General features: G+C 41.5%; 1 protein-coding gene across 1 annotated transcript; it reads left to right on the forward strand.

The window, feature by feature from the left end:
- The first annotated feature begins 1,018 nt into the window (after positions 1 to 1,018).
- Positions 1,019 to 8,550, forward strand: LOC107817474 (ABC transporter A family member 2). The gene is made up of 16 exons (XM_016643309.2): positions 1,019 to 1,444; positions 3,854 to 4,085; positions 4,201 to 4,370; positions 4,465 to 4,650; positions 4,776 to 4,871; positions 4,953 to 5,153; positions 5,463 to 5,622; positions 5,700 to 5,926; positions 6,325 to 6,442; positions 6,526 to 6,602; positions 6,722 to 6,811; positions 6,942 to 7,085; positions 7,188 to 7,490; positions 7,576 to 7,656; positions 7,796 to 7,969; positions 8,086 to 8,550. Exons 1-16 carry the CDS (start codon positions 1,076 to 1,078, stop codon positions 8,347 to 8,349), a joined length of 2,892 nt encoding a protein of 963 aa, XP_016498795.1. The 5' UTR covers positions 1,019 to 1,075; the 3' UTR covers positions 8,350 to 8,550.
- Positions 8,551 to 24,287: the final 15,737 nt, after the last annotated feature.

A 24,287-nucleotide genomic window follows, 5' to 3' on the forward strand; every position in this document is an offset into this window, starting at 1 on the left:
ATATATTTTTAATTGAGTCCTTAAATTATTCATCACTATTTGATTCAATTATCATCAATATATCTTGGTAAATAATAGATTTCTCAAAGGATAATTGATTTGATAGTGTTACGTTGAAAATGTGGTCGCCGAAATATGTGTTTGGTAGTATATGTCTTATATTTAAGAAAAAACTGACAAATAACCGAAAAACCGACATAAACCGAATCGAGAAAAAACCGACTTAATTGGTTTGATTTGATTCTAATATTTGAAAAACCGATTTATTTGATTTGGTTTGTTTTTAGGGAAAAATCGATCCAAACCGAACCATGAATATCGTAGAGGACAAGTACCTAATACTGTGACAACTAAAAGTATGCACTTACAGCTTGTTTGGATGGTTGTTACATATCGTTTCATAATGTATCGTATCGTATTGTATTGTATTGTACTGTATCGTTTGATGAGTACAATGTTTGGATGGATTGTGTCGTTTTGTCATCGTTTCATGGTATCATGCACCAGTAATATGATGAATAAACTTGCAATATTATAAAGAAAAATTATGAGATGATACATAAAAAGGTAGGGTAAATGATAAAATAAAATTATTTAACGATAATGAAGGGTGAGATTGAGAGAAAAACACAAGAAAACGATGCGACCACATCAAATCGATCGTTACATAAAGTGACACATTTCATCGTTACGTAACGACAGATTTAACGATACGATACAATAAAATTTAAGTAACAATCAAAACAAACATTATATTTAAAGTAAGAATACGATACGATACAACTGGTGACAACCATCCAAACAAGCTGTTAGTTGCTTTCCCAAAACTTATTGTTAAAAATTTTCTCCGCAAACAACAAGGAAAAGTCCTCAACACCCTAATCCGTATTTGACTTTGCAACCTTTGGATTTAGATTCAGTGGCATGTCTAGTCAATTAACAAAAAACCAAGGGGCAAAAAGTAATAACACAAAAATTACCTGGAAAAGACGCGCCTTCATTCTTTTCCCCTTACATATAAAGTGAATCAACTAACTTCCTTACTCTTCCAATACAGAAACTTTTGGTTAAAGCCATGGAATTGGAGAGGGGATTTCCATTGCTAAAACAGCAGTACAAAGCTTTATTAAAGAAGAATTTTATAGTGGCATGGAGGAACAAGAGAGCCACATTCCTTCAGTTATTCTCATCCCTCTTCTTGATATTCCTTCTTTTTATAATCCAAAAAGCAATAGAAGCTCGCTTTTCTTCTTCCTCCTCTTACGAGAACGTGCGGGACCCACAACCGTTAGTGTCGCCGCCAATCCCGCCCTGTGAACAAAAGAACTTCATCCGTCTCCCCTGCTATGATTTTGTTTGGAGTGGTTCTCAGAGTCCAAAAATCGGGCAGATTGCGAGCAGAATTATGGCTAATAATCCTGGCCGGTCTATTCCTACCTCTAAGGTATATATTACTCCTACTTGACTTGCTATTTACCTTTACATTTTGATATTGAACTGACATATGTTTTGCAAAATAGTTGTCATTGGGAATGACTGAGTTTAAGTTTGAGTTCGAGTTTTTGTTTCAATGTTTCTTTTTATTATCGTGTGAATCTTATATTAGTTGTTACTAATAACCGTGTATAAATTGGAGTTGGATACAATGTGTTGTTAGAGCTGTTGAACTTATTCAAAAAAACACTTAAATCACCGCAATGGAGAAACTACCTTTTTTCAATTTTTTTTGATAATCATGGTGTCCGGGCCACCTTGCGCGCACCTCGACTAATTCCACCAGATACTGTTACCTCCCACCAACAACAGGTATCAGGTAACTCTGTCCATCTACGCTTGGACAGATCGGAACAAATCACCTACTCCTCCGTTTCAATTTATGTGAACCTGTTTGACTGGGCACAAAGTTTAAGAAAAAATAAAGACTTTTGTAATTTGTGGTCCTAAACAAGTCAAAAAGGAGTCCAGAGTCTTTGTGTGGCTATAAAAGCTTCTTATTAAAGGTAGAATTGGAAGTTTTAAGCTAAATTGTTTTCAAATTTAGAAATGAGTCATTTTTTTCGGAACGGATCAAAAAAGAAATAGGTTCACATAAATTGAAACGGAGGGAGTAGTGTTTTTTTGTCTCTGATGGGATTTGATCCTGAAATCTCATTGTTCTTACCCACCTCATTGAAAACCTTTTCAAATATTTTAAAAAAGAAAAAATTTTGCTTGCCTAAAATTTTTTTGCTTGCCAATGAGAACTTTTACAATTATCCTGTATGGTTGCTACTTGTTGTCTACTTTTTCTAATGTGATTTTCTTTGTTACTAAGCATAACACATACCTTCTGCGGTTTGTGTCTTCCTTGTGTTTTCCCTTGTCTGATTTCTATGCTTCTTACTTTATTAGAGGGGTTGCTCAGATGGTAAGCAACCCCCACTTCCAACCGAGAGGTTGTGAGTTCGAGTCTCCCCAAGATCAAGGTGGGAAGTTCTTGGAGGGAAGGATGCCGGGGGTCTATTTGGAAACAGTCTCTCTACCCTAGGGTAGGGGTAAGGTCTGCGTACACACTACCCTCCCCAGACCCCACTAAGTGGGATTATACTGGGTTGTTGTTGTTGTTGTTGTTGTTACTTTATTTGAAAATTCTTGTGAGGGAAGAAATTCTGATAATCATCAGCCCAAATGAAGTTACTTTTGTCATCTTGTAACTTAAAATTTCCGATAATATGAGTACAGTTTGCTTGATAGCAATAAATCCGCTTTCCCCTATTCGTACTTTCAGAAAATAAATTTACAAATATTTCCTGCTTGCCCTAAATGCTGCTGTTCTCTCCATGTAATAAGTCTGGTACACCATGGAAATAACAATTCAACTTGTTCTTTACATATGTTTTTTTCATGTTAATTCGTCATGTGGTAGCGGATGATTTGGCATTGACTAAATGTATGAAGTAGGGAGACATGATCTTACCGCCTATACGAGAAGTGGACTTTTCCATTTCCTTACCTGCCACATGGTGTGCATGAATAATATTGGTAATGTGCTTTTACTGCATGAGAGTATGCAAAGGGGATTCCCCTTGAAAAGAGTGGACATTCCCGGTCTTTTACATAAAGGGCAGCCCGGTGCACTAAACTCCCGTTGTGCGCGGGGTCCAGGGAATAGTGGACATAAGGTCCGCTATTCCCGGTCTTTTACATATGCTTAACAAAAAGATTGCCTACGCTAAAATAAAGGAAGACGAGGACTCCTGTCCTTTTCAAGTTGATAAGGTTAATGCAGCTGGAACTTCCTTATCAAAATTTGAAGTTGTTTGCTTTGTCTGGCCTAAGTCTGAAGTTACCCATCTGTATCTTGTCCAACTTGAACAGTCGCTAACTTCTGTTGGCAGATCTTTTATCTAGAAAAACATGGTTGAATCTGGTAATGCAGTCACCCATTTTGCCAAATCATCCGCCTCACAATTTGACTCCCTAAAATGAACCATTTTTATGTTTCCTTGCCCATGAATCTGTCTAGTGTTCACTATCAGCTTTCTCTATCGTCATGGAGGTGGTGCGACTCCTTTCAACATATTAACAACAAGTACAAAATCTAGTCTAAGAATTGCATTGATAAATCCTGAATTTATGCACCATTTTTAACTCCATAGGAGATACATCTTGCTGTCTTCCTTTGAGTGTGCCAATCACCATTTTATCTCAATAAAGATAGATCTTGCTGTCCTCTTTTGAGTTTGGCAGTGTCCTGTTTACCACTGTATATCATGAATGGTTCCTTTAATTTGGTTCATTCTTTAGTTTAGTATGTCAAATCAAAGTCTTTGTTGGAACATTGACTTATCATACTATGCCTTCTTTTCTGTAGGTTCTGTCATTTAGAACACGAGATGAAGTGGATGAATGGCTTTTCAAAAACCCTATGCGTTGTCCTGGAGCTCTGCACTTTGTTGAAAGGAATGCTAGCATAATCAGTTATGGCATACAGACAAACTCCACTCCTGTTGTCAAACGAGGAGTCTTTGAAGATCCAACTTTTAAATTCCAAATCCCACTTCAACTGGCAGCAGAACGTGAAATTGCAAGATCTCTGATTGGAGGTATATAAGTATGACATTTACTACTGGCTATGATCCGGTAAATGGATTGTGATGGTTTAAATCAAGTTCTCATTTTCCTAGGCCACCATTGTCTTATGATTATGTACATTTTCAGATCCAAACTTCAGTTGGGTTGTCAGTTTCAAAGAATTTGCACATCCTGCTTTTGAAGTTTTCTCAGCCTTGGGTGCTGTTGGGCCTACCTTTTTCTTGGCTGTTGCTATGTTTGGCTTTGTCTTCCAAATCAATGTTTTGATCATTGAAAAGGAACTCAAACTTCGGCAGGTATCAGCTCTCTTGCATTTTTGTAAGAGATAATATCATTCTTCTACTTCATGGGAGATGTTTCGTTTTCTGAATGTCGCATTTTGTCTTACAGGCAATGACTATGATGGGTCTCTATGATACTGCCTACTGGTTGTCATGGTTCACATGGGAGGGATTCATCACACTTATCTCCTCTCTTCTCATAGTTCTCTTTGGGATGATGTTTCAATTTGAGTTTTTCTTGAACAACAGTTTTGCCGTCGTGTTTCTCCTTTTTTTCCTTTTCCAGCTTAATATGGTGCGTTCCACCGTTCAATTTAACAATTTCACCAAATACAATCTGCATTCATTTGCAACTTCTAATGAGGCAAACTACTTCAATATTCAAGTCCACTGATATAGAATTTCTGCACCTGTTGCCAGATTGGTTTTGCATTCATGCTGTCTGCTTTTATTAGCAAGTCATCTTCAACAACAACTGTGGGTTTCTTCACATTTATTGTCGGTTTCATGACTCAGGCAAGTGCTTTTCTTTGAATTGATTACTATCCATTACTGACTCAGTGGATAACGTATTTCTCATCTTCCATTGTTTTTCAGCTTGTCACAGCATTTGGATTTCCCTACAGCAAAAAATATTCCAAATCTTATAGGATCATTTGGTCATTGTTCCCACCAGATCTTCTTGCTCAAGGTCTTCAGTTACTTGCTGATGCAACTGCCACTCCTGAAGATCCTGGTGTCAGCTGGAGTGGTAGGACAAAATGTGCTTTTAATGATACCGAGTGTGTAATAACTATGGTAAGACACCTACTACAACACTAGGGCTTTCTCTTTTAGTTTGCAGTTCTCTTGATGTTGGGGAGGAGGTGCAGTATTTAGAGAGAAGTATTTGTTTGCTCGTAAATGATTTCAGTAGCTACTTCGTGTTCACTTCTCATCACTGCTACAGCTCCGTGAGTTTGAATGAGAGTGGAGCGAATGAGTTATGGAGGGACGAAGGAGAGACTCTGGGTCTTTGTTAATTCTTTCTTAGTGCAATACTGCTTTCAGTAGCATACAGTCATCTCGCATCTTACATGGGCCCATTATTTGTTGTTCTGTTAACAGAATGAGATTTACGTATGGCTCGTGTCAACATTCTTTCTGTGGTTTGTTCTTGCTATTTACTTGGACAACATAATTCCGAATGTTTCTGGTGTGAGAAAATCAATGTTCTACTTCTTGAATCCTGGATACTGGACAGGCAAAGGTGGAAATAAGGTGAAAGGTAAAGCAAAATTTCATTAGTACCTTAATAACGATCATGCTGTGACAAAACTTTAAGGGTGTTGTTTTTGTGTTCAGAGGGGGGTATTTGTAGCTGCACAGGTTCAGTGCCGTCCCTGGATAGTATTATACCAGATGATGAAGATGTTCTTGAAGAAGAGAACATTGTTAAACGCCAAGCTACGCAAGGTGAAGTTGATTCTGATATTGCAGTTCAACTACATGGCCTTGTAAAGATATTTCCAGGAACAGCAAAGATGGGCTGCTGTAAGTGCCAAAGGAAATCTCCTTATCATGCCCTCAAGGTATTTATCTATTGGTCTAGGAGAAAATAACAGTAGCTGCTTTCCCTGTGCAAACGTAAGTCATCAGTAGAAAAAAAGAAGAAGAAGACAGTTTCTGTGTTTAGATAGGAGTCGAGCACTGGATCTAGCTCATTGACACTTACCTCAACATTTGGTTTTATTTCTCTTGCAACTTCTTCTGATTTCCTCGGCAATTTATTCAAATCAACATTCCTGTGAAGTCTGCATTAGTACGCGTTTACATATGTAAGAGTTTCCTATGGGAAATGAGAAGTCCACATTTCAAAAGAAAAAAAAAAGTTAGAAGAAACTAGCATCTTTATTTAATAATACTCCGTAGATCCTACACCTTTACCCTAGCTGCATCTGCATCTCATTTTTTGGAGTCAATATTGCAGGGCTTATGGGTGAATCTTGCAAAGGATCAGCTATTTTGTCTTCTTGGGCCGAACGGAGCTGGAAAAACTACTGCTATTAATTGTTTGACTGGGATTACACCTGTTACTGCAGGAGATGGTAATATTGTTTTCAGTTTCACAAAAAGAAATTTTATGTTCCTTGCAAATTGCTTGTGTCTAACAAGAAGTTGCTTTTAACAGCACTAGTATATGGTCAGTCTATAAGAAGCTCTACGGGCATGTCAAACATTCGAAGGATGATAGGGGTTTGTCCCCAGGTGACTATTATTATCTTTATATGTTTCTATTTGCAAATCTTTCATGGATCTAACTAGTACTCTATCCTAGCAATATGTGTTTGCTTTAAAAAAATCCATTCATATTTGTCATTTTATAGTTTGATATTCTTTGGGATGCATTGTCCGGTCAAGAACACCTGCATCTTTTTGCCAGCATTAAAGGTCTACCCACTGCTTTAGTAAAAGAGGTGAGAGCATATAAACCTAATCTTTGTCTAGCCTTTTGTACCTATCTAAAGATATGATGAACAGGCCAAACCACCGACTAATTGAGCCGATTATAAATCCTGCTTAACCAATATTTCGTTCAAATCACAGGTCGTAGAGAAGTCACTAGCCGAGGTAAAACTCACAGACGCAGCCAGAATGAGAGCTGGTAGTTACAGTGGAGGAATGAAACGACGCCTCAGTGTTGCTATAGCACTTATTGGTGAACCGAAATTGCTCATTTTGGATGAACCGGTAGGTTTTGGAAAATATGTCTTCTCCTGATGTTTATCAGAATTATGCCAAATAGAAATTTATCATGACATTCTCTTCTCTAAAACATGAAAACCCTCATAGACTACTGGTATGGATCCAATAACTAGAAGACATGTCTGGGATATAATTGAGGATGCAAAAAAAGGGCGTGCTATTATACTGACCACTCATTCAATGGAAGAAGCTGACATCTTAAGTGACCGTGTTGGTATCATGGCAAAGGGTAGACTTCGTTGCATTGGAACTTCAATAAGATTGAAATCAAGGTTTGGAACTGGTTTCATTGCTAATGTAAGCTTTTCTGGTGGGACAAACGGGACTCCTGAAACAGGAGATACTTTGAGTACATCTCAACCTGAAGCTGTGAAACAGTTCTTTAAAAGTGTATGTCAAAGATGCCTTTTCTTTTTCCCATTCTTTTCTGAAACTATTAAAGGAACTGGTTTTGATTTGCAAATTATGTACACAGCGCTTGGACGTGGTACCTAAAGAGGAAAACAAGTCCTTCTTAACCTTTATTATTCCCCATGACAAGGAGAAGTTGTTGACGGTAATATCTTTAAAGCAACTATGAGATTAGATTAGTTTAACATCATTTAATAGTCTTGCAACTTTATTGTGGAATTAAAAGTAGACTAGTTTTGGAATGTTAGCTCATTTGTTGATCATTGACTTTTACTCTCAACCAGGACTTCTTTGCTGAGCTTCAAGATAGAGAGAAGGAATTTGGCATTACAGATATCCAGCTTGGTCTTACAACTCTTGAAGAAGTTTTTCTAAACATTGCTAGACAGGCAGAACTGGAAGATGTTGCTGAAGGAAGCTTCGCGACTCTTACTTTAAATTCCGGGCTCTCACTTCAAGTAAGTTGATTATCAGATTCTTCGTTCCATAATTTTCATGATAAAATTGCATCCATAATTCAACTCACTGTGAAATGAGTGACACCAGTTTTTCATTTGTGGATGTGACTATTCAGATACCTATAGGAGCAAGATTTGTGAAAGTCCCAGGAACAGAATCTGCTGAGAATCCTATAGGTACTATGGTAGAAGTGTACTGGGAACAAGATGATTCTGGTTCACTCTGCGTTTCTGGTCATTCACAAGACATGCCAATACCAGCTCATGTTCAACTAAGAGATCCTCCTGCAGCCACTTCTGGTAGAGGCTTTTTACGAAGACGAAAACAAATTCATGGAATTGTGATTGATCCTGCACAGATTACGGATGCAAGTTCATAATAACGGTAGACTTAATAGCCACAGTAAGTTAAAAGGTTTTACATAACTATTTTTGTGTATAGGTGATTTGATGTAAAACTTGGAGTATCTGTTCATCATCAGAACATCTTTTTTGTATGTTGTAGCGTCGTTTTTGGTTAACATTAATTTATCTGTATATTACTATCCCAAAGATAAATGCAGAAAGAGTTTTGATACAAACAGTAACTAATTAATCTCTTGATATAGGGACAAATAACATGTGTCACACCTCCTTTTTACGCACCCGCGAGGCTACAAGGGAGTTTTTTTCAATTAAAGGACAATCGAAACGGGATTTGTTTATTTATTTCAGAGTCGCCACTTGGGAGATTTTAGGGTGTCCCAAGTCACCAATTTTAATCCCGAATCGAGGAAAAGGATGACTCCATATTACAGTCTGCGTACCAGAAATCCGGATAAGGAATTCTGTTAACCCGGGAGAAGGTGTTAGGCATTCTCGAGTTCCGTGGTTCTAGCACGGTCGCTCAACTGTTATATTCGGCTTGATTATCTGATTTTATACAAATATGAACTTATGTGCTAATTTTAACTCTTGGCCGCTTTTATTATTATTTTTTACGAGAATTGCAACGTCGTGAAAATATATCTCGAACCACGTTACATCAATGCACCCGTGGTTATTGACATATCTCGACTCGGTTGAGATTTGGATTTGGGTCACATAAATGTGCACCCGAATTAAGAAAAATAAATTATTAAGACGCGCCTAAAGCAACTAACGTAGTGTTATTTTGGGGAAGGCCGCAAAATTCGCTAAACGGCATGTCCCGAATTCTAAGTATTTTAATATATACATTCGGAGGGCCCCGCAGCTTGTGCATTTTTGTTTGTCGAGGCTCGTCTCATTCATTATTTTTAAAAGGAATTTGCAACGTCATGGAAATGCATCTCAAACCACGCCACAATCAATATACCCGTGATTAGAGACACATTTCGATTTCGTTGAGATTTGGATTTGGGTCACATAAATGTGCACCCGAGTTTAGGGAGATAACATTATTAAATACGCGCCTAAAGCGACTAGCGTATCATTGTTTTGGGTAGGGCCGTGAAATTTGCTAAACGGCCTGTCCCGAATTCTAAGCATTTAATACATACATTTAACGAGGGCCCCGCCATTTATGTATCTATCCAGCGAGGCTCATCTCATTTAATTAAAAGGATAATCTTAGCATGACTATAATTTTCTACTTTGTTCGTCTCTAAAATGACGGAGAGCAAAAAGATCCTAGCCCCATTTCATTCCAACGCATATGGTATTACACCGGACTTGGCTGTCCTTATTCCGATATTAGCCTAACTGCTTGTTCTTATGCCAATTCGTGAGTTTGCAAACTGGAAGATAAAATGATACTATTTCCTTTAACAGTCTATTGTAAGTTTAAAATAGGCTAATCTGTTGTCATGAAAGGACTTTAAGATCAAGCTTTAGTCCTGATTCGAACCATTTGGTATACTGAGATTAGACTATTACGACAATTAGAAGTTCATTTACTTGATTCAAGTCTAACATACATCTTTACAAACGTCATGAAATAAGCAGGATGATTTCTAGCCTCATATCCCTCTAAGGACTTACCTAGGGAGTTCATAAGCTAATTATACAGTTCCATGGAAGGAGATTACATATTATTGATACACAAAATGGTTTAAGCACAATCGGCAGAAAAACTAAATTCAGTTTATAACTTCAACTTCTTCATGTGTGTATTCATGCTTCAAATGTCAACTTCAAACATGGAATTACATCGACTTAGTATGTGTACCTGGATTCAAATAACCAAACAAAAGAAAAGGAAGGATGTCAGCAGCAAGCAACCAAGCAACAGTCACAGCAGTAACAGACAGCAACAACACAGCAACAAACAACCAGCCACAAGTGTCACCAACAGTCCACAGACAGCCAACAACAGTTTCCACAACAAGGAAAACCAACAGGTGGTCGAGCACCAAACAAACACTCCCAGACACAGTGTAATAAGATGCGGCCAAGAAAACCAGAATGTTCAATGCAGTAGCAGCAGAAATCAATAAACACAAAAACTCAGCAAACAACCAACAGCAATCAGCAAAGACAGCTCGACCAACTTCAACTCTTACACAGTTTTCAGATGATACTTATTCACAGTATTCTGAAATTTCTTTCTGTTTTTTTCTTTTTCTGAAGACTAAAAGTCCAGCCCCTTTTAAGTTCTGAAACAACTTATTTATAAGCCAACAACCCATGCAGCTAAGCTGCCTGGATTCTGCCAATTACAGTCTGCCCATACCCCTTAGCTTCCCATGCCTAAAGGCCTTTTCTTGGAATCCTTAATCAGCCCCCCCCCATGCTCTGTCCCATTACTCTAATCAAGGGTTATGGGCTTAGTTAAGTATTCATTTAATTCCCATGCTCTTGTGTTTTGTTCCCCATTAATAATATTTTAATTGACACTTGACAGCTTCTTTCAATCCTGAACACTTAGTCAGATTTTCCAGTTCGAATCCCCCCTCCCACAGCTAACAAACCAAACTATAATCAGTCCAAAACAAACCTTCACAAAAATCAGCCAGTAACTGGATGTGAAACTATCCTAAATCACTCAGTTAGGTCGTTTGTTATTTAATACTGTGAAACTAACGTCAAACATGTGACGAGTCGACTTCGCGAGTTATAACGTATACTAATTAGTCGCTAATCAACTAAACTTAAAACAGAAACAAACTGAGTGTTTCAGGCCTTTTTCGGACAACAATGGAACTTTACAAACTTAATTATTTGACGACGTTACTCAGGTCGACTATACGAACTATCATACGTAACAATTAAACGACTAACAACATAGACTAAACAGGGTACCAATTTATTTCAAAACTCGGGCCATTTAATTATGCAGTTTGTGAAATTTAACTAACCGGCAATATCAATCGAAGCAACTAAACATCTTATAACACTTAACTAACATTCGAGAAAAGAAATCGACCAAACAAAAGGGTCTTTGGAGACGGACAGAGAATAATCAAAAACAAACTAAACAAAACCATAAACATATGCATAACACCTAAACAAAAAGCAAGAAAGGACGATTACATCGGAAACTTACCTCAAACGAAAACAGGTTTGGTTTTTTAGGGTTCTTGAACTCAGATTTGGGATTTGACAAGTTATGCTTGTATTTGACCGGAACCAAAGCTGATTAAGGCCTGAGGGACGTTAGGGGAGTGACTAGGGTGAATATGGGGTGGTTTGGTGTAGATCCAGGTTTGGTCTCGGACCTTCGAATGAAGATTCGAGACGTTCGGGGAAGATTCGAGGCAAGCTGAGTGTGGATTTGGAGAGGGGGGGTCATGGTGGTTCAAGGGTGTAACTATGGTAGCCATCGACATCCTGGCCGCCGGACTTATGCTGAAAGGGCACCAGGGCGGCTGCTAGGGTTTCGGGGGTTTAGGGGTCCCTTCTGAGAGAGACGAAGGAACGAGGGGTGGGTGTTTGGATAGGGGGCGGGGTAAAAGGGTTAAGTTTATATATGCATTGAGGGTATAGATCCTGGCCGTTGGATCAAGTGAGATCTATGGCCAGGATCTATTCTCTTAGGAAGGACGACGTCGTTTAGGCGTGTGGTGGGTTGGACCGGGTAAGGAAATGGGTCGGACCAGTTTAACGGGTCTAGGGGATGTGATCCTGGCCGTTGATTCGTTTGAGATCAACGGCCCAGCTTAGACGGGACAGAAACGACGCCGTTTGGACCGTGTCCGGGCAGCCTGTGTTTGGGCTGGATCGGTGTCCTGGACTTGGACCTATTTTTTTTGGCCCAAAACGATTTCAGCACTCTTTCTTTTGTTTTCTAGTTTTAAACTAAATGAACTAAAATAAAAATAAAAATAAATAACTAAAAAAATGAAATTAAAACAACCAATATTGTAATACTTTAACATAATTATCACACACATATGGAAATATTTAAGTAGGTTAAATCCCAACCTAGAATAAAAGATGCATATATATTTTTTGAATTTTCTTTTAATGACCAAATTATGGTTTAATGACATACATATTTTGTATTTTGTTTGGTAAGATTAAATGAAAAATGGACAGAACCACAAATGACTATCAACACGTGTCACGTGAAAATCGAAAAATTGTACAGCGAGGCCATTTGCCATTATTTTTGATTTCTTTTTGGAGTGATTGTCCGTGAAGCAAAAATCACGTGCTTACAGCTTCCCCTCTTTGCCCGAAGACACGAAGGGTTTTCGCGCAAAGATAAAGCGAGCGATTTTTGCTCGTCCGAGTACTCCGTGTGAAGCATTTTTTGAAAAACGATTTGACCGAACCTTTGCTTCCGAGGTTTCCTACATATCCTGGGGCTGAACAGGAATCAGGTCAATGTAGTTCGGGAAATTTTGGGTAGCTGGGACTACCGTGTGACTGTAGTGTTTGCCGCTGTTGTGTGCTGCTTACATGTTGCTGTAGGATGTTACCGCTTACCGATCTCCTTGTTACATTGTTCTAAAAGGAAAAACAAAAAGCTAGGCTAGACTGTGGATCATAAGATCTCCTCTATCTTCAACTTGTTCTTGTCGCCTTGCTTTCTTGTCGGCTTGCGTTTTCCTCCGATGCTTTTATTTTGTGAACTTGAGGGATGGTACTGGCCTTTTGCTCTTCCGAGTACCAGTTTTCATCATTTTTCTTGGTCCGCTGGGGATATGGCCTTCTTCATTAAGCTTTTCAATGATTCCTTCGGTGGTAAAGCTTTCTTCATCAGATTTGTTGTGCTGGGCATGGTCTAATGTTCACAAGCCGCTTCTTTCAAAACGCGTCATTTTGACTCGTGCGCCTGAGTTTGCAACCTTCTGCTTCCCGGTGCGGGGGATTTTTGTTGTTTCCTGCTGGATATTCCTGCTGTAACCTTCGGCCTTCCGGTAGGGTTACTGCTCTCAAAATCTGAAATATTTAAACTAAAACATGAAAAGTATTCCTCTCGTTATACAGGTGGGCGCCTATTTAAACTAAGACTGAAAATTATTCCTCTCATTATATAAGTGGGCGCCTATTTAAGCTAAGACATGAAAATTATTCCTCTCATTATACAGGTGGGCGCCTATTTAAACTAAGACTGAAAATTATTCCTCTCGTTATACAGGTGGGCGCCTATTTAAACTAAGACTGAAAATTATTCCTCTCGTTATACAGGTGGGCGCCTATTTAAACTAAGACATGAAAATTATTCCTCTCGTTATACAGGTGGGCGCCTATTTAAACTAAGACATGAAAATTATTCCTCTCGTTATACAGGTGGGCGCCTATTTAAACTAAGACATGAAAATTATTCCTCTCGTTATACAGGTGGGCGCCTATTTAAACTAAGACTGAAAATTATTCCTCTCGTTATACAGGTGGGCACCTATTTAAACTAAGACATGAAAATTATTCCTCTCGTTATACAGGTGGGCGCCTATTTAAACTAAGACTGAAAAGTATTCCTCTCGTTATACAGGTGGGCGCCTATTTAAACTAAGACATGAAAATTATTCCTCTCGTTATACAGGTGGGCGCCTATTTAAACTAAGACATGAAAATTATTCCTCTCGTTATACAGGTGGGCGCCTATTTAAACTAAGACTGAAAAGTATTCCTCTCGTTATACAGGTGGGCGCCTATTTAAACTAAGACATGAAAATTATTCCTCTCGTTATACAGGTGGGCGCCTATTTAAACTAAGACTGAAAAGTATTCCTCTCGTTATACAGGTGGGCGCCTATTTAAACTAAGACATGAAAATTATTCCTCTCGTTATACAGGTGGGCGCCTATTTAAACTAAGACATGAAAATTATTCCTCTCGTTATACAGGTGGGCGCCTATTTAAACTAAGACTGAAAATTATTCCTCTCGTTATACAGGTGGGCGCCTATTTAAACTAAGACTGAAAAGTATTCCTCTCGTTATACAGGTGGGCGCCTATTTAAACTAAGACACATTTGATTTTGTTTTCTCGTTCCTCCGAAAAATATTTGGCCACGGCAGAAAATTTTCTGCCCCGGTTTTGGTGGCCTTTCTGGTATCGCGTCCGTCTGCCATCATCAACCTTTATTTTCCTGCAGAAGACAAAAAGATTTAGTTAGTTTTAATCATGGTGGGGCAACGTGACCTTTCCGATGGGAGATGATTTTTCCCTTTTCTTTTCCTTGCTCTATGCTCCAACAACTGATTGGTGGACGACGCTGCTTGCTGGGGGTGGTTTTCCCATTATCCCCCTTTCTGCTTTCTCTTTTCAGGATATGCTGTGGGAGTCTGCTTTTAATCAGGACATACCGGGGATATCTTGTACCGGACTGATTTCCCTTTCTTGTGGCGTCTGACCACTTCGGATTCGGGTCCAGGATTTATCAACATTCTGCGGGGAAACCTTTTCGGAACTTGGTCCACAAGTCCTTCACCCGTCATTTTCCGCTCTCTTTACGTCACCTTTCTTTCTACACAATTCGTCCTTTGGTTTCACAGCCGATACCTTTTGTCTTATTGCCTCGGCTCTCTACCCTTTTCGTATTTTGCTTTCGTACCCCTTCGGCCTCTGGTAGTGAACTTTGAAAAATCTTTTCCAAAACAAATTCTTAGAAAGAAAAATGAAAAAGATAGAAAAGGAGGAGAATCTTTCTGAACCAATACTTGGTGGAAAAAGGAAAAGAGAAGAACTTATCTGGATAACATGACTGGTCCTTGTGATCATGACGTGCACCATAGATTCCCGACCCAGACTATTTGTATCAATCAACTTTCCAGATGACCTTACTTGCTGGGGATAAATGGGCGTCCATTTCTCTGTGAACGCGGATCCTTTTGTTGATCTGTCTCGTCGCCTCATAGTGCCCTTCGAGGGGTTTTCACTAATGAGACTCTCTCTTTTCTCTCAGCTCCCGGCGCCTTATGGTGCCTGTGAAGGTTTTCACCAATAAGACTCTCTCGTTTTATATCCCTCATCTTTCGTCGCCTTGTGGTGCCTGCGAAGGTTTTCACTGCCAAGACTCTCTCGTTTTATATCCCTCATCTTTCGTCGCCTTGTGGTGCCTGCGAAGGTTTTCACCGCCAAGACTCTCCCATTTTATTTTTCAACGGAGGATTGGAGTGTTGTCGATATGACCCTCTCTTCTGGAGATTCCTTCGGAATATCAATTCATTTCCCGTTTTATTGCTCCTCTTCTTTGCCGGGGATCAGTGTATTACTCTCGGCTTTATTTGCCTGACTTGGCACCTCTTGGATATTGATCGGGAGGTCTTTTGGACGTCGATGTCGGTTTCGGTGTGGGGCTAAAAGAAAGGCTATCAAAATAAAATAACTTTATGGGTGATACGCTACAACTTTTGGAATCAAACCTTTGTTGGAACCTTAAAACATAACCTCTGCCCCAGCTTTCTTGCTTTGGGGTTTTTATTTTTACACTATGTTGAGCTATATGCGTTATGCACACTATGCCTATTATGCACACTTATGGATATTATGCACACTATGACTGAGCCGTGAGGCGCCTGCGTATCCTTTTTGAGGAATCGGGTCAAACGTAGTTCCCACAGTTTGTGATTTTTATCTTCTTCTTCTTTTTTTCTTTTTTTTTCTTCTTTTTTTTCATTTTTTCTTAAAATTTTTCTTTTCTTCTTCTTTCTCTTTTCATATCTTTTCCGTTAGTGATTCCAAAAGAGGGGTATGAAAGAATAACTTAAGGCTCAAAAAGGGGGAAACAAGGGTAAAAAGTGTTTGGATAGAAGAAAGAATTGCCTCTGTCATTTCATTATCCAATAAGTACCAAGTACAAACAAACGAACCAATAATTGCCATAATCAAAGAAATTACGCATAATATCTCTTGACTGCATCCGAATTGATAGCCATGCCAACACATCTTCCCTCGATATCCGTCAAACACAGAGCTCCATTGGACAATACTCTGGTCACGATATAAGGCCCTTGCCAATTTGGGGCGAACTTGCCTTTTGCCTCGACCTGATGTGGGAAGATCTTCTTCAATACCTGCTGCCCTACTTCAAACTTCCTGGGGCGTACCTTCTTATTATATGTTCTCGCCATTCTCTTCTGATACAGCTGACCATGGCACACTGCTGCCAATCTTTTCTCGTCTATCAAGCTCAACTGTTCTAGTCGAGCTTTGACCCATTCAGCATCATCAATTTCGGCTTCAGCGACAATACGGAGGGATGGAATTTCGACCTCCGCTGGTATTAGGGCCTCAGTTCCGTACACCAACAAATAAGGAGTTGCACCTATGGAAGTCCGGACGGTAGTGCGATAACCCAACAGAGCAAAGGGTAATCTCTCGTGCCATTGTCTGGACCCTTCCACCATCTTTCGCAGTATTTTCTTGATGTTCTTATTGGCTGCCTCGACGGCTCCATTCGCCTTGGGACGATATAGGGTGGAATTGCGGTGTGTAATCTTGAATTATTGGCATACCTCTCTCATCAGGCTGCTGTTAAGATTCGCACCGTTATCCGTAATGATTACTTTTGGGATCCCAAATCTGCAGATGATATGGGAGTGCACAAAATCTACCACCGCCTTTTTAGTTACCGACTTGAAGGTTTTAGCCTCAACCCATTTGATGAAGTAGTCAATGGTTACTAGAATGAACCTATGACCATTGGATGCTGCTGGCTCGATAGGTCCAATGACATCCATGCCCCATGCAACAAACGGCCAGGGTGCTGACATAGTATGTAACTCTGTTGGCGGAGAATGAATCAGATCTCCATGTATCTGGCACTGATGGCATTTCCTCACGAAAGTGATACAGTCGTGTTCCATGGTGAGCCAATAATACCCTGCCCTAAGGATCTTCCTTGCCAATACATATCCGCTCATATGTGGCCCGCAAACTCCAGCATGTACTTCTGCCATAACCGTCGTGGCTTGACCGGCATCTATACATCTTAACAATCCCAAATCCGGGGTTCTTTTGTACAAAACTCCTCCGCTGAGGAAGAAACCATTCGACAAACGCCGAAGGGCTCTTTTTTGGTCTCTAGTGGCCTGTTCCGGATATATCCCCATTCTGAGGTATTCCTTGATATCATGAAACCAGGGTTCGCCATCTGCTTCCTCTTCTACGGCGTTGCAATAAGCGTGCTGATCACGGACCTGGATGTGCAGAGGGTCAACATATATTTTGTCAGGGTGGTGCAACATTGATGCTAAGGTGGCCAATGCATCCGCAACCTCGTTATGAACTCTCGGGATATGTTTGAACTTTACTGATCGAAATCGTTTGCTCAGATCGTGCAAGCATTGTCGATATGGTATGAGTTTCAGATCCCGCGTTTCCCATTCACCCTGAATCTGATGTACCAAGAGGTCTGAGTCTCCCAAGACCAAGACGTCTTGGACATCCATGTCCGCAGCCAATCGCAGACCCAAAATGCAAGCTTCATACTCGGCCATATTGTTGGTGCAATAGAAGCGTAGTTGAGCCGTAATAGGGTAATGGTGTCCTATTTCAGAAATGAGTACTGCTCCTATTCCAACCCCTTTCGCGTTTGCAGCTCCATCGAAGAAAAGCTTCCAACCCGGTTCCTCGGGTAACTCCAGCTCATTTGTATGTATTACCTCTTCGTCGGGAAAATACGTTCTTAAAGGCTCGTATTTTTCATCAACTGGATTCTCTGCCAAATGGTCGGCCAGCGCCTGGGCTTTCATGGCTGTCCTCGTCACATAGACGATATCGAACTCTGTGAGCAGAATTTGCCATTTTGCCAACCTCCCTGTGGGCATAGGTTTCTGAAAGATATACTTCAATGGGTCCAAACGGGATATGAGATAAGTAGTATATGAGGACAGGTAGTGTTTCAACTTCTGAGCTACCCAAGTTAGGGCGCAACATGTTTTCTCGAGTTGAGTGTACTTGACTTCATATACTGTGAATTTCTTGCTAAGATAGTAGATGACCTGCTCCTTCCTTCCTGTGTCATCATGTTGCCCCAGTACACAACCAAATGAATTTTCCAGGACCGTCAGATAAAGAATTAAGGGCTTCCCTGGCTTAGGCGGGACCAATACGGGTGGATTAGACAGATACCCTTTGATTTGGTCGAAAGCCTCTTGACACTCTACCGTCTAACTTACCGCAACATCCTTTCTCAGCAGCCGAAATATGGGCTCACAAGTTGCTGTGAGTTGAGCGATGAACCTGCTGATGTAATTGAGTCTACCCAGCAAACTCATTACCTCTGTTTTGTTCTTTGGCGGTGGCAAATCTCGGATGGATTCGATTTTGGATGGGTCTAACTTAATCCCCCGTCGACTGACGATGAATCCTAACAGCTTTCCTGACGGAACCCCGAATGCGCATTTGGCCGGGTTAAGCTTGATATCATACCTTCGGAGTCTTTGGAAGAATCTCCTTAGGTCTGCTACATGGTCTTCCTGACGCCAAGACTTTATGATCACATCATCTACGTACACCTCAATTTCTTTGTGTATCATGTCGTGAATCACAGCAATCATTGCTCGCATGTACGTTGCCCCGGCATTCTTCAGCCCGAACGACATTACTCGATAGTAGTAAGTCCCCCATGGCGTGATAAATGCTGTCTTTTCCGCATCTTCCTCGTCCATTAGGATCTGATGATATCCCGCATAGCAATCCACAAAGGATCCGATCTCGCGCCCAGCGCAATTATCGATCAGGATATGAATGTTGGGCAACGGAAAATTGTCCTTGGGACTTGCTTTGTTGAGATTGCGGTAGTCGACGCACACCCTGATTTTCCCATCCTTCTTTGGAACTGGCACCACATTGGCCAACCACTCGGGATATCGAGTGACCCGAATGACCTTCGCCTGCAACTGTTTAATCACCTCTTCTTTGATCTTTACACTCATTTCTGTTTTAAATTTCCTTAATTTTTGCTTGACCGGAGGGTATGCCGGGTCAGTGGGCAATTTGTGAACTACTAAATTGGTGCTTAATCCCAGCATATCGTCATATGACCATGCAAAAACATCTTTGAATTCCATGAGGGTTTTGATCAATTCTTCCCTGACACTCAGCTCAATATGTATGTTGATCTTGGTTTCTCGGACATTATCAGCGTCTCCTAGATTCACATCCTCAGTGTCATTTAGGTTAGGTTTGGGTTTTTCTTCAAATTGGCATAGTTCTCGGTTTATCTCTTCGAAGGATTCATCTTCGTCACATTCAGAGTCATCGTCGCAAACGACCTCTTGTATCATTAAGTCGGATTCAAATTGATTTATTAGACTAGGTCGAAGATCCGTTGTGCATGCCATGTCATTAGAACCAGTAAAAAGAGAACTGTTCAGAGAGAAAAAGAACAAAACAAAAATTAAAATGGGACAAAAGAAGAGAACTTTATTAAACTTGCGGGAAAGAAGGGTTCACACTTTTACAAAACAAAAGTAAAATTTGGATTACACCCTGGAATAATCCGAACAAAATGAAACAAACAAAACATAAATCAAAGCCTACTACCAAGACTCCCCTCGGACAGGAAGAGGAGTAACCGTCCAATTGTTGGTTTTGGCCTCAGGCCCCACAAACTGTATCTCTGCTCTGCTGGAACCTTCTCCAGCTTCTACCACACTGACATCAGCGAATAGCCTCTTGAAACTCTGATTCAGGTCCCCATCCATACCAATCAATGGTCCTAGAATCTTTGGGACCGGTGGCCCTTTGGCGCTTGCTCTGACAAAAGATCTTGAGAGACGTGGCACGGGTTTGGGAAGATACCAAAATTTCTTCTTCATTTTTCGCGCTTGCTTTACATCTGCTGCGGTTGGTTTGAACCCCAATCCGAAAGTTTCCAGATTTTTAGGCAGGGAAACAGGTTGGACAATCCCCTGAAGCTCGACTCTCAGGCCCTTTCCCGGCACAAATCCGTTACCCAGCATTTCCGAAACCATCATGACTATCGCGGCAGCTACCCTAGGGTGCGGGATGATTTCTCCTTCAGAAATTTTGTTTGTCGACACTGTATCGAAGATCTGGTAGACCCAGGGACCTTTGTCATCATTGGTCTCTATGAAAGGTACAATGGCGCCACCCATGGTGCACGTTGTGTCCTCGCCGTGTAGCACGACCTCTTGTCTTTCCCACTCGAACTTCACCATCTGATGTAGGGTGGAGGGCACTGCTTTGGCTGCATGAATCCATGGTCGTCCTAATAGAAGGTTATAAGATACTGTGGCGTCTAGCACCTGGAACTCCATGGTGAACAGGACTGGACCGATGGTCAATTCAAGTACAACATCCCCTACAGTGGCTGTTCCGTTTCCGTCAAATCCACGGACACAGATGCTATTCTTGCGGATCTTTCCGTGGTCGATCTTTAACTGGTTCAAAGTGGATAATGGGCAGATATTGGCACTTGAACCGTTATCCACCAATACCCGAGTAACTACCGAGTTTTCACATTTGACAGTTAGGTAGAGAGCTTTATTATGCTCTGTACCTTCCATCGGCAGGTCATTATCTGAGAATGTTACCCTGTTCACCTCGAAAATCTTGTTGGCAATGGTTTCCAGGTGGTTCACAGAAATCTCGTTGGGCACATGAGCTTCGTTCAATATCTTCATCAAGGCCCGATGATGCTCCTCAGAATAGATCAGTAATGACAGCAGCGAGATCTGGGCTGGTGTCTTCCTCAACTGTTCGACCACGGAGTAGTCCTGCACTTTCATCTTTCTTAGGAACTCCTCAGCCTCTTCTTCAGATACAGGTTTCTTGGTTGCAACTGGGTTGGTTTTCCTTAACTCCACCGGAGCAAAACACCGACCTGATCGAGTCAGCCCTTGCGCTTCGCAACTAACTTCCTCCACCTGTTTTCCTTTGTACATCACCACTGCCTTCTCGTATTTCCAAGGCACAGCCTTGCTATCAATCATTGGCAGCTGGACTACGGGCTTTATGGTGACCAGTTCTCTGTATACCCCTTTCAGCACAACTGCGGGTGTGGGCGGAATCCCCAACTTGTTTGACTCAAGTTTGCTTGTTTTGGCGGACGGGCTCTTTCCCAATATCATTACTGGCTTGACGCCTTCTCCCTGCGACTGTACCCCCACTCCTCCACTGGTCGATCCTTCTCTCGGAGCGGCCTGGATCATCATCACTATTTGCGAGGGTTTTCTCAACTCTCCTCCCTCATACACCAACTTGATCATGTGCGTCTCGTGGTGCGCTGGCAGTGGGTTCTGATTGATGTTAGGTGCCTCCGGTGTCTGGACCTCGATTTTGTTAGTATCACTGAGGTCTTGTATCGCCTGCTTCAGTCTCCAACATTTTTCAGTTTCATGTCCCAGCATCCCTGAGCAATATTCACAGCTTATCGTCCTGTTCACATTTTGAGGCGGGGGGTTTTGCTCTCTGGGTTCGACAGGACTTACCAAACCCAACCGTCTCAATTTGTGGAATACGGCGGTATAGGACTCTCCCAGCTCGATAAAGGCTCTATGTTTCTGTAGCCTATCATTTTTAGCAGCTTGACTCCCTCAAAAACCTGTCCCTGAGGGGTTCCTGTATGCTCTGGGTGGAGGGTAAGTATTTTGTGGTGGTGGGTAGGTATTATGTGGAGTTGGGTATGTATTGTGTAGAGCTGGCGCACGCCATTGTGGGCGAATCGGAGGTTGGGTGTATGTTTGGGCTTGATGGACGGTGAAATGCGGTTCTCGGGGTGGATAGTAGTGATGTGGTGGGTTGTATGGGTAATTTGTCCTGTGAGGTCTGGGTTGGTTGTAGTGTGGCCTGCCAGACCTGGACCAACCGCCTGCCTCGATCGTGGCAACTTCTTCTTTCTTTCTTCTCAGCGCACCTCCCGTGACGTTCTGAATAGCCTGGGTCGTTGCCTTGAGTGCCGAGTAGTTCAGGATTTTGTCAGACCTCAGACCCTCTTCTATCATGACCCCTATCTTGACCACCTCGTTGAAGGATTTTCTAACCGTTGTCACCAAGTGACCAAAGTAGGTTGGATCCAATGTTTGTAAGAAATAGTCCACCATCTCTCCCTCTCTCATGGGAGGATCGACTCTGGCCGCTTGCTCTCTCCAGCAGAACCCGAACTCGCGAAAGCTTTCCCCGGGTTTCTTCCCAGTTCTCAATAATGTGAGATGTTCAGGGACTATCTCGAGATTGTACTGGAAACGACCTGCGAAAGCCTGCGCCAGATCATTCCAAGTGTACCACCTACTGGAATCCTGCCTGGTATACCATTCTAGTGCAGATCCGCTCAGACTTTGGCCGAAATAAGCTATTAGCAGCTCATCTTTGCCGCCTGCCCCTCTCATTTTGCTACAGAATCCCCGCAAATGTGCCATGGGATCACCGTGCCCTTCATATAAATCAAACTTAGGCATCTTGAACCCAGCCGGGAGTTGGACGTCCGGGAAAGGGCATAGATCTTTGTAAGCTACGCTGACTTGGTTGCCCAATCCGTGCAGGTTCCTGAAGGACTGCTCCAGGCTTTTGAACTTTCTCAATACCTCATCCTGTTCATGGGCTTTAACCGGCTTTTCAATCTCTACCGGTACCTCCAAGTGCGGATTGTAGGCCTGTGGTTCGGGGGCATGGAATGTAGGCTCAGGGGGATAGTATTGCGTATCGTGAGCCTGAAACAATGGCTCACTAGTCGTTCTTTGCAGGGTGGTTGATGTGGGTCCCACAAAAGTGGGAATATTTGGTGTTGGGAGAGGTTGATGGGGTGGTGGAGCTTGGGAATCATGGGGGCTTCTTTCCTGATAATAACGGGGATTCGGGAGGCTTGTTGAAGGACCGGAGTGAGGGTATTCCGGCATGTGCCCCAGTGGCTCAGGGCTCTTTTGTGCTTTGGCTAGAGCTAGCTGCATTGCATTCATCTCTAGTCCCATCCTTTCAATCTTTTCCATCGCTTCTTTTAACAACTGGCTCATCGGCCTTTCTTCCTCGTTACTATTCTCTGAAGTAGTCATGCTTGTTGCTACTGGTCCTTTGGATCTGGTTTGGTAAGAGTGTGTTGCCAGAATTCTTTAACAACTAACTGTCTGGATTCAGACAACAACAAACTTTGTTAGCGTTAGAGCTTAACAGATTTGATCATAACACATAGAGGATGCAATGCTCCTAGGCAGTTAACCGTTTCTACATGCTTTGCTTCGAACAACATGCGTCATCCCGGCTTGCTCATTTGTCCCTTTTTTAAAGTACTTTGGGAAACCATGTGTTTTATTTTATTTTTGTATTTTCTTTTCTTTCTTTATTAAAAACGGTCGAATCTTATGGGGATTGCCTACGTATCACGTCCCCGCGCGAATCAAACCAGGCGTAGTTCTGCCATAAAATAAAGAAACGCAAAATTCTTTTGGAATCATTAAATTCATTCTCAAAATTTTGCTATTACAAATTACTTCAAACAAAGAATAGCAATAGTACAGACTCCTCAGTTCTTAACCTGATTTGACTAAAAGAAAAGAAAACACCATATGGGAAAACATCAAAGCCTAAATAAACAAGACTCGACCAAATATTAATTTTCCAACTTAAGGGCCCGCGAGGCATCATTCGGCCTTTTCGCGGTTCTAGGTGCGAGATCCCTTTTGAGCTGCTCCAACTCGTGCATGGTCTGTTTGACATAACCCATCACTGCTGAGAGAACGGTAACGCTGGTCATGTTCTCACACCGTAGACACCGTCTGATGATGGCGTGGGCAATGGCCCTGATCTTATCTCTGGTTTGTTTCTTCTCTATGAGTAGGTGTCTTATCTGATCACTGCACGTCTTGAATACCTGTGAATCCTGTATATGGTGATTCTTTAGCTGCCACACTTCTGTCTTCATTTGGGCCAACAAGTCGTAACAGTATCTACTCTCCAATTGGAAATACTTGGCCTGCTTAACTGCTTTAAACTCAAGTGTAGCCAT

This window comes from Nicotiana tabacum, chromosome 6, assembly GCF_000715075.1.
Source record: "Nicotiana tabacum cultivar K326 chromosome 6, ASM71507v2, whole genome shotgun sequence".
Lineage (NCBI taxonomy): Eukaryota > Viridiplantae > Streptophyta > Magnoliopsida > Solanales > Solanaceae > Nicotiana > Nicotiana tabacum.

Bases quoted from the DNA above. Each gene is read 5' to 3' on its own strand.
- LOC107817474 (XM_016643309.2), top strand. From the start codon at position 1,076: ATGGAATTGGAGAGGGGATTTCCATTGCTAAAACAGCAGTACAAAGCT. The intron at 4,872-4,952 runs GCAAGTGCTTTT...ATTGTTTTTCAG, and splicing joins TTGTCGGTTTCATGACTCAG to CTTGTCACAGCATTTGGATT. The intron at 7,970-8,085 runs GTAAGTTGATTA...GTGACTATTCAG, and splicing joins ATTCCGGGCTCTCACTTCAA to ATACCTATAGGAGCAAGATT.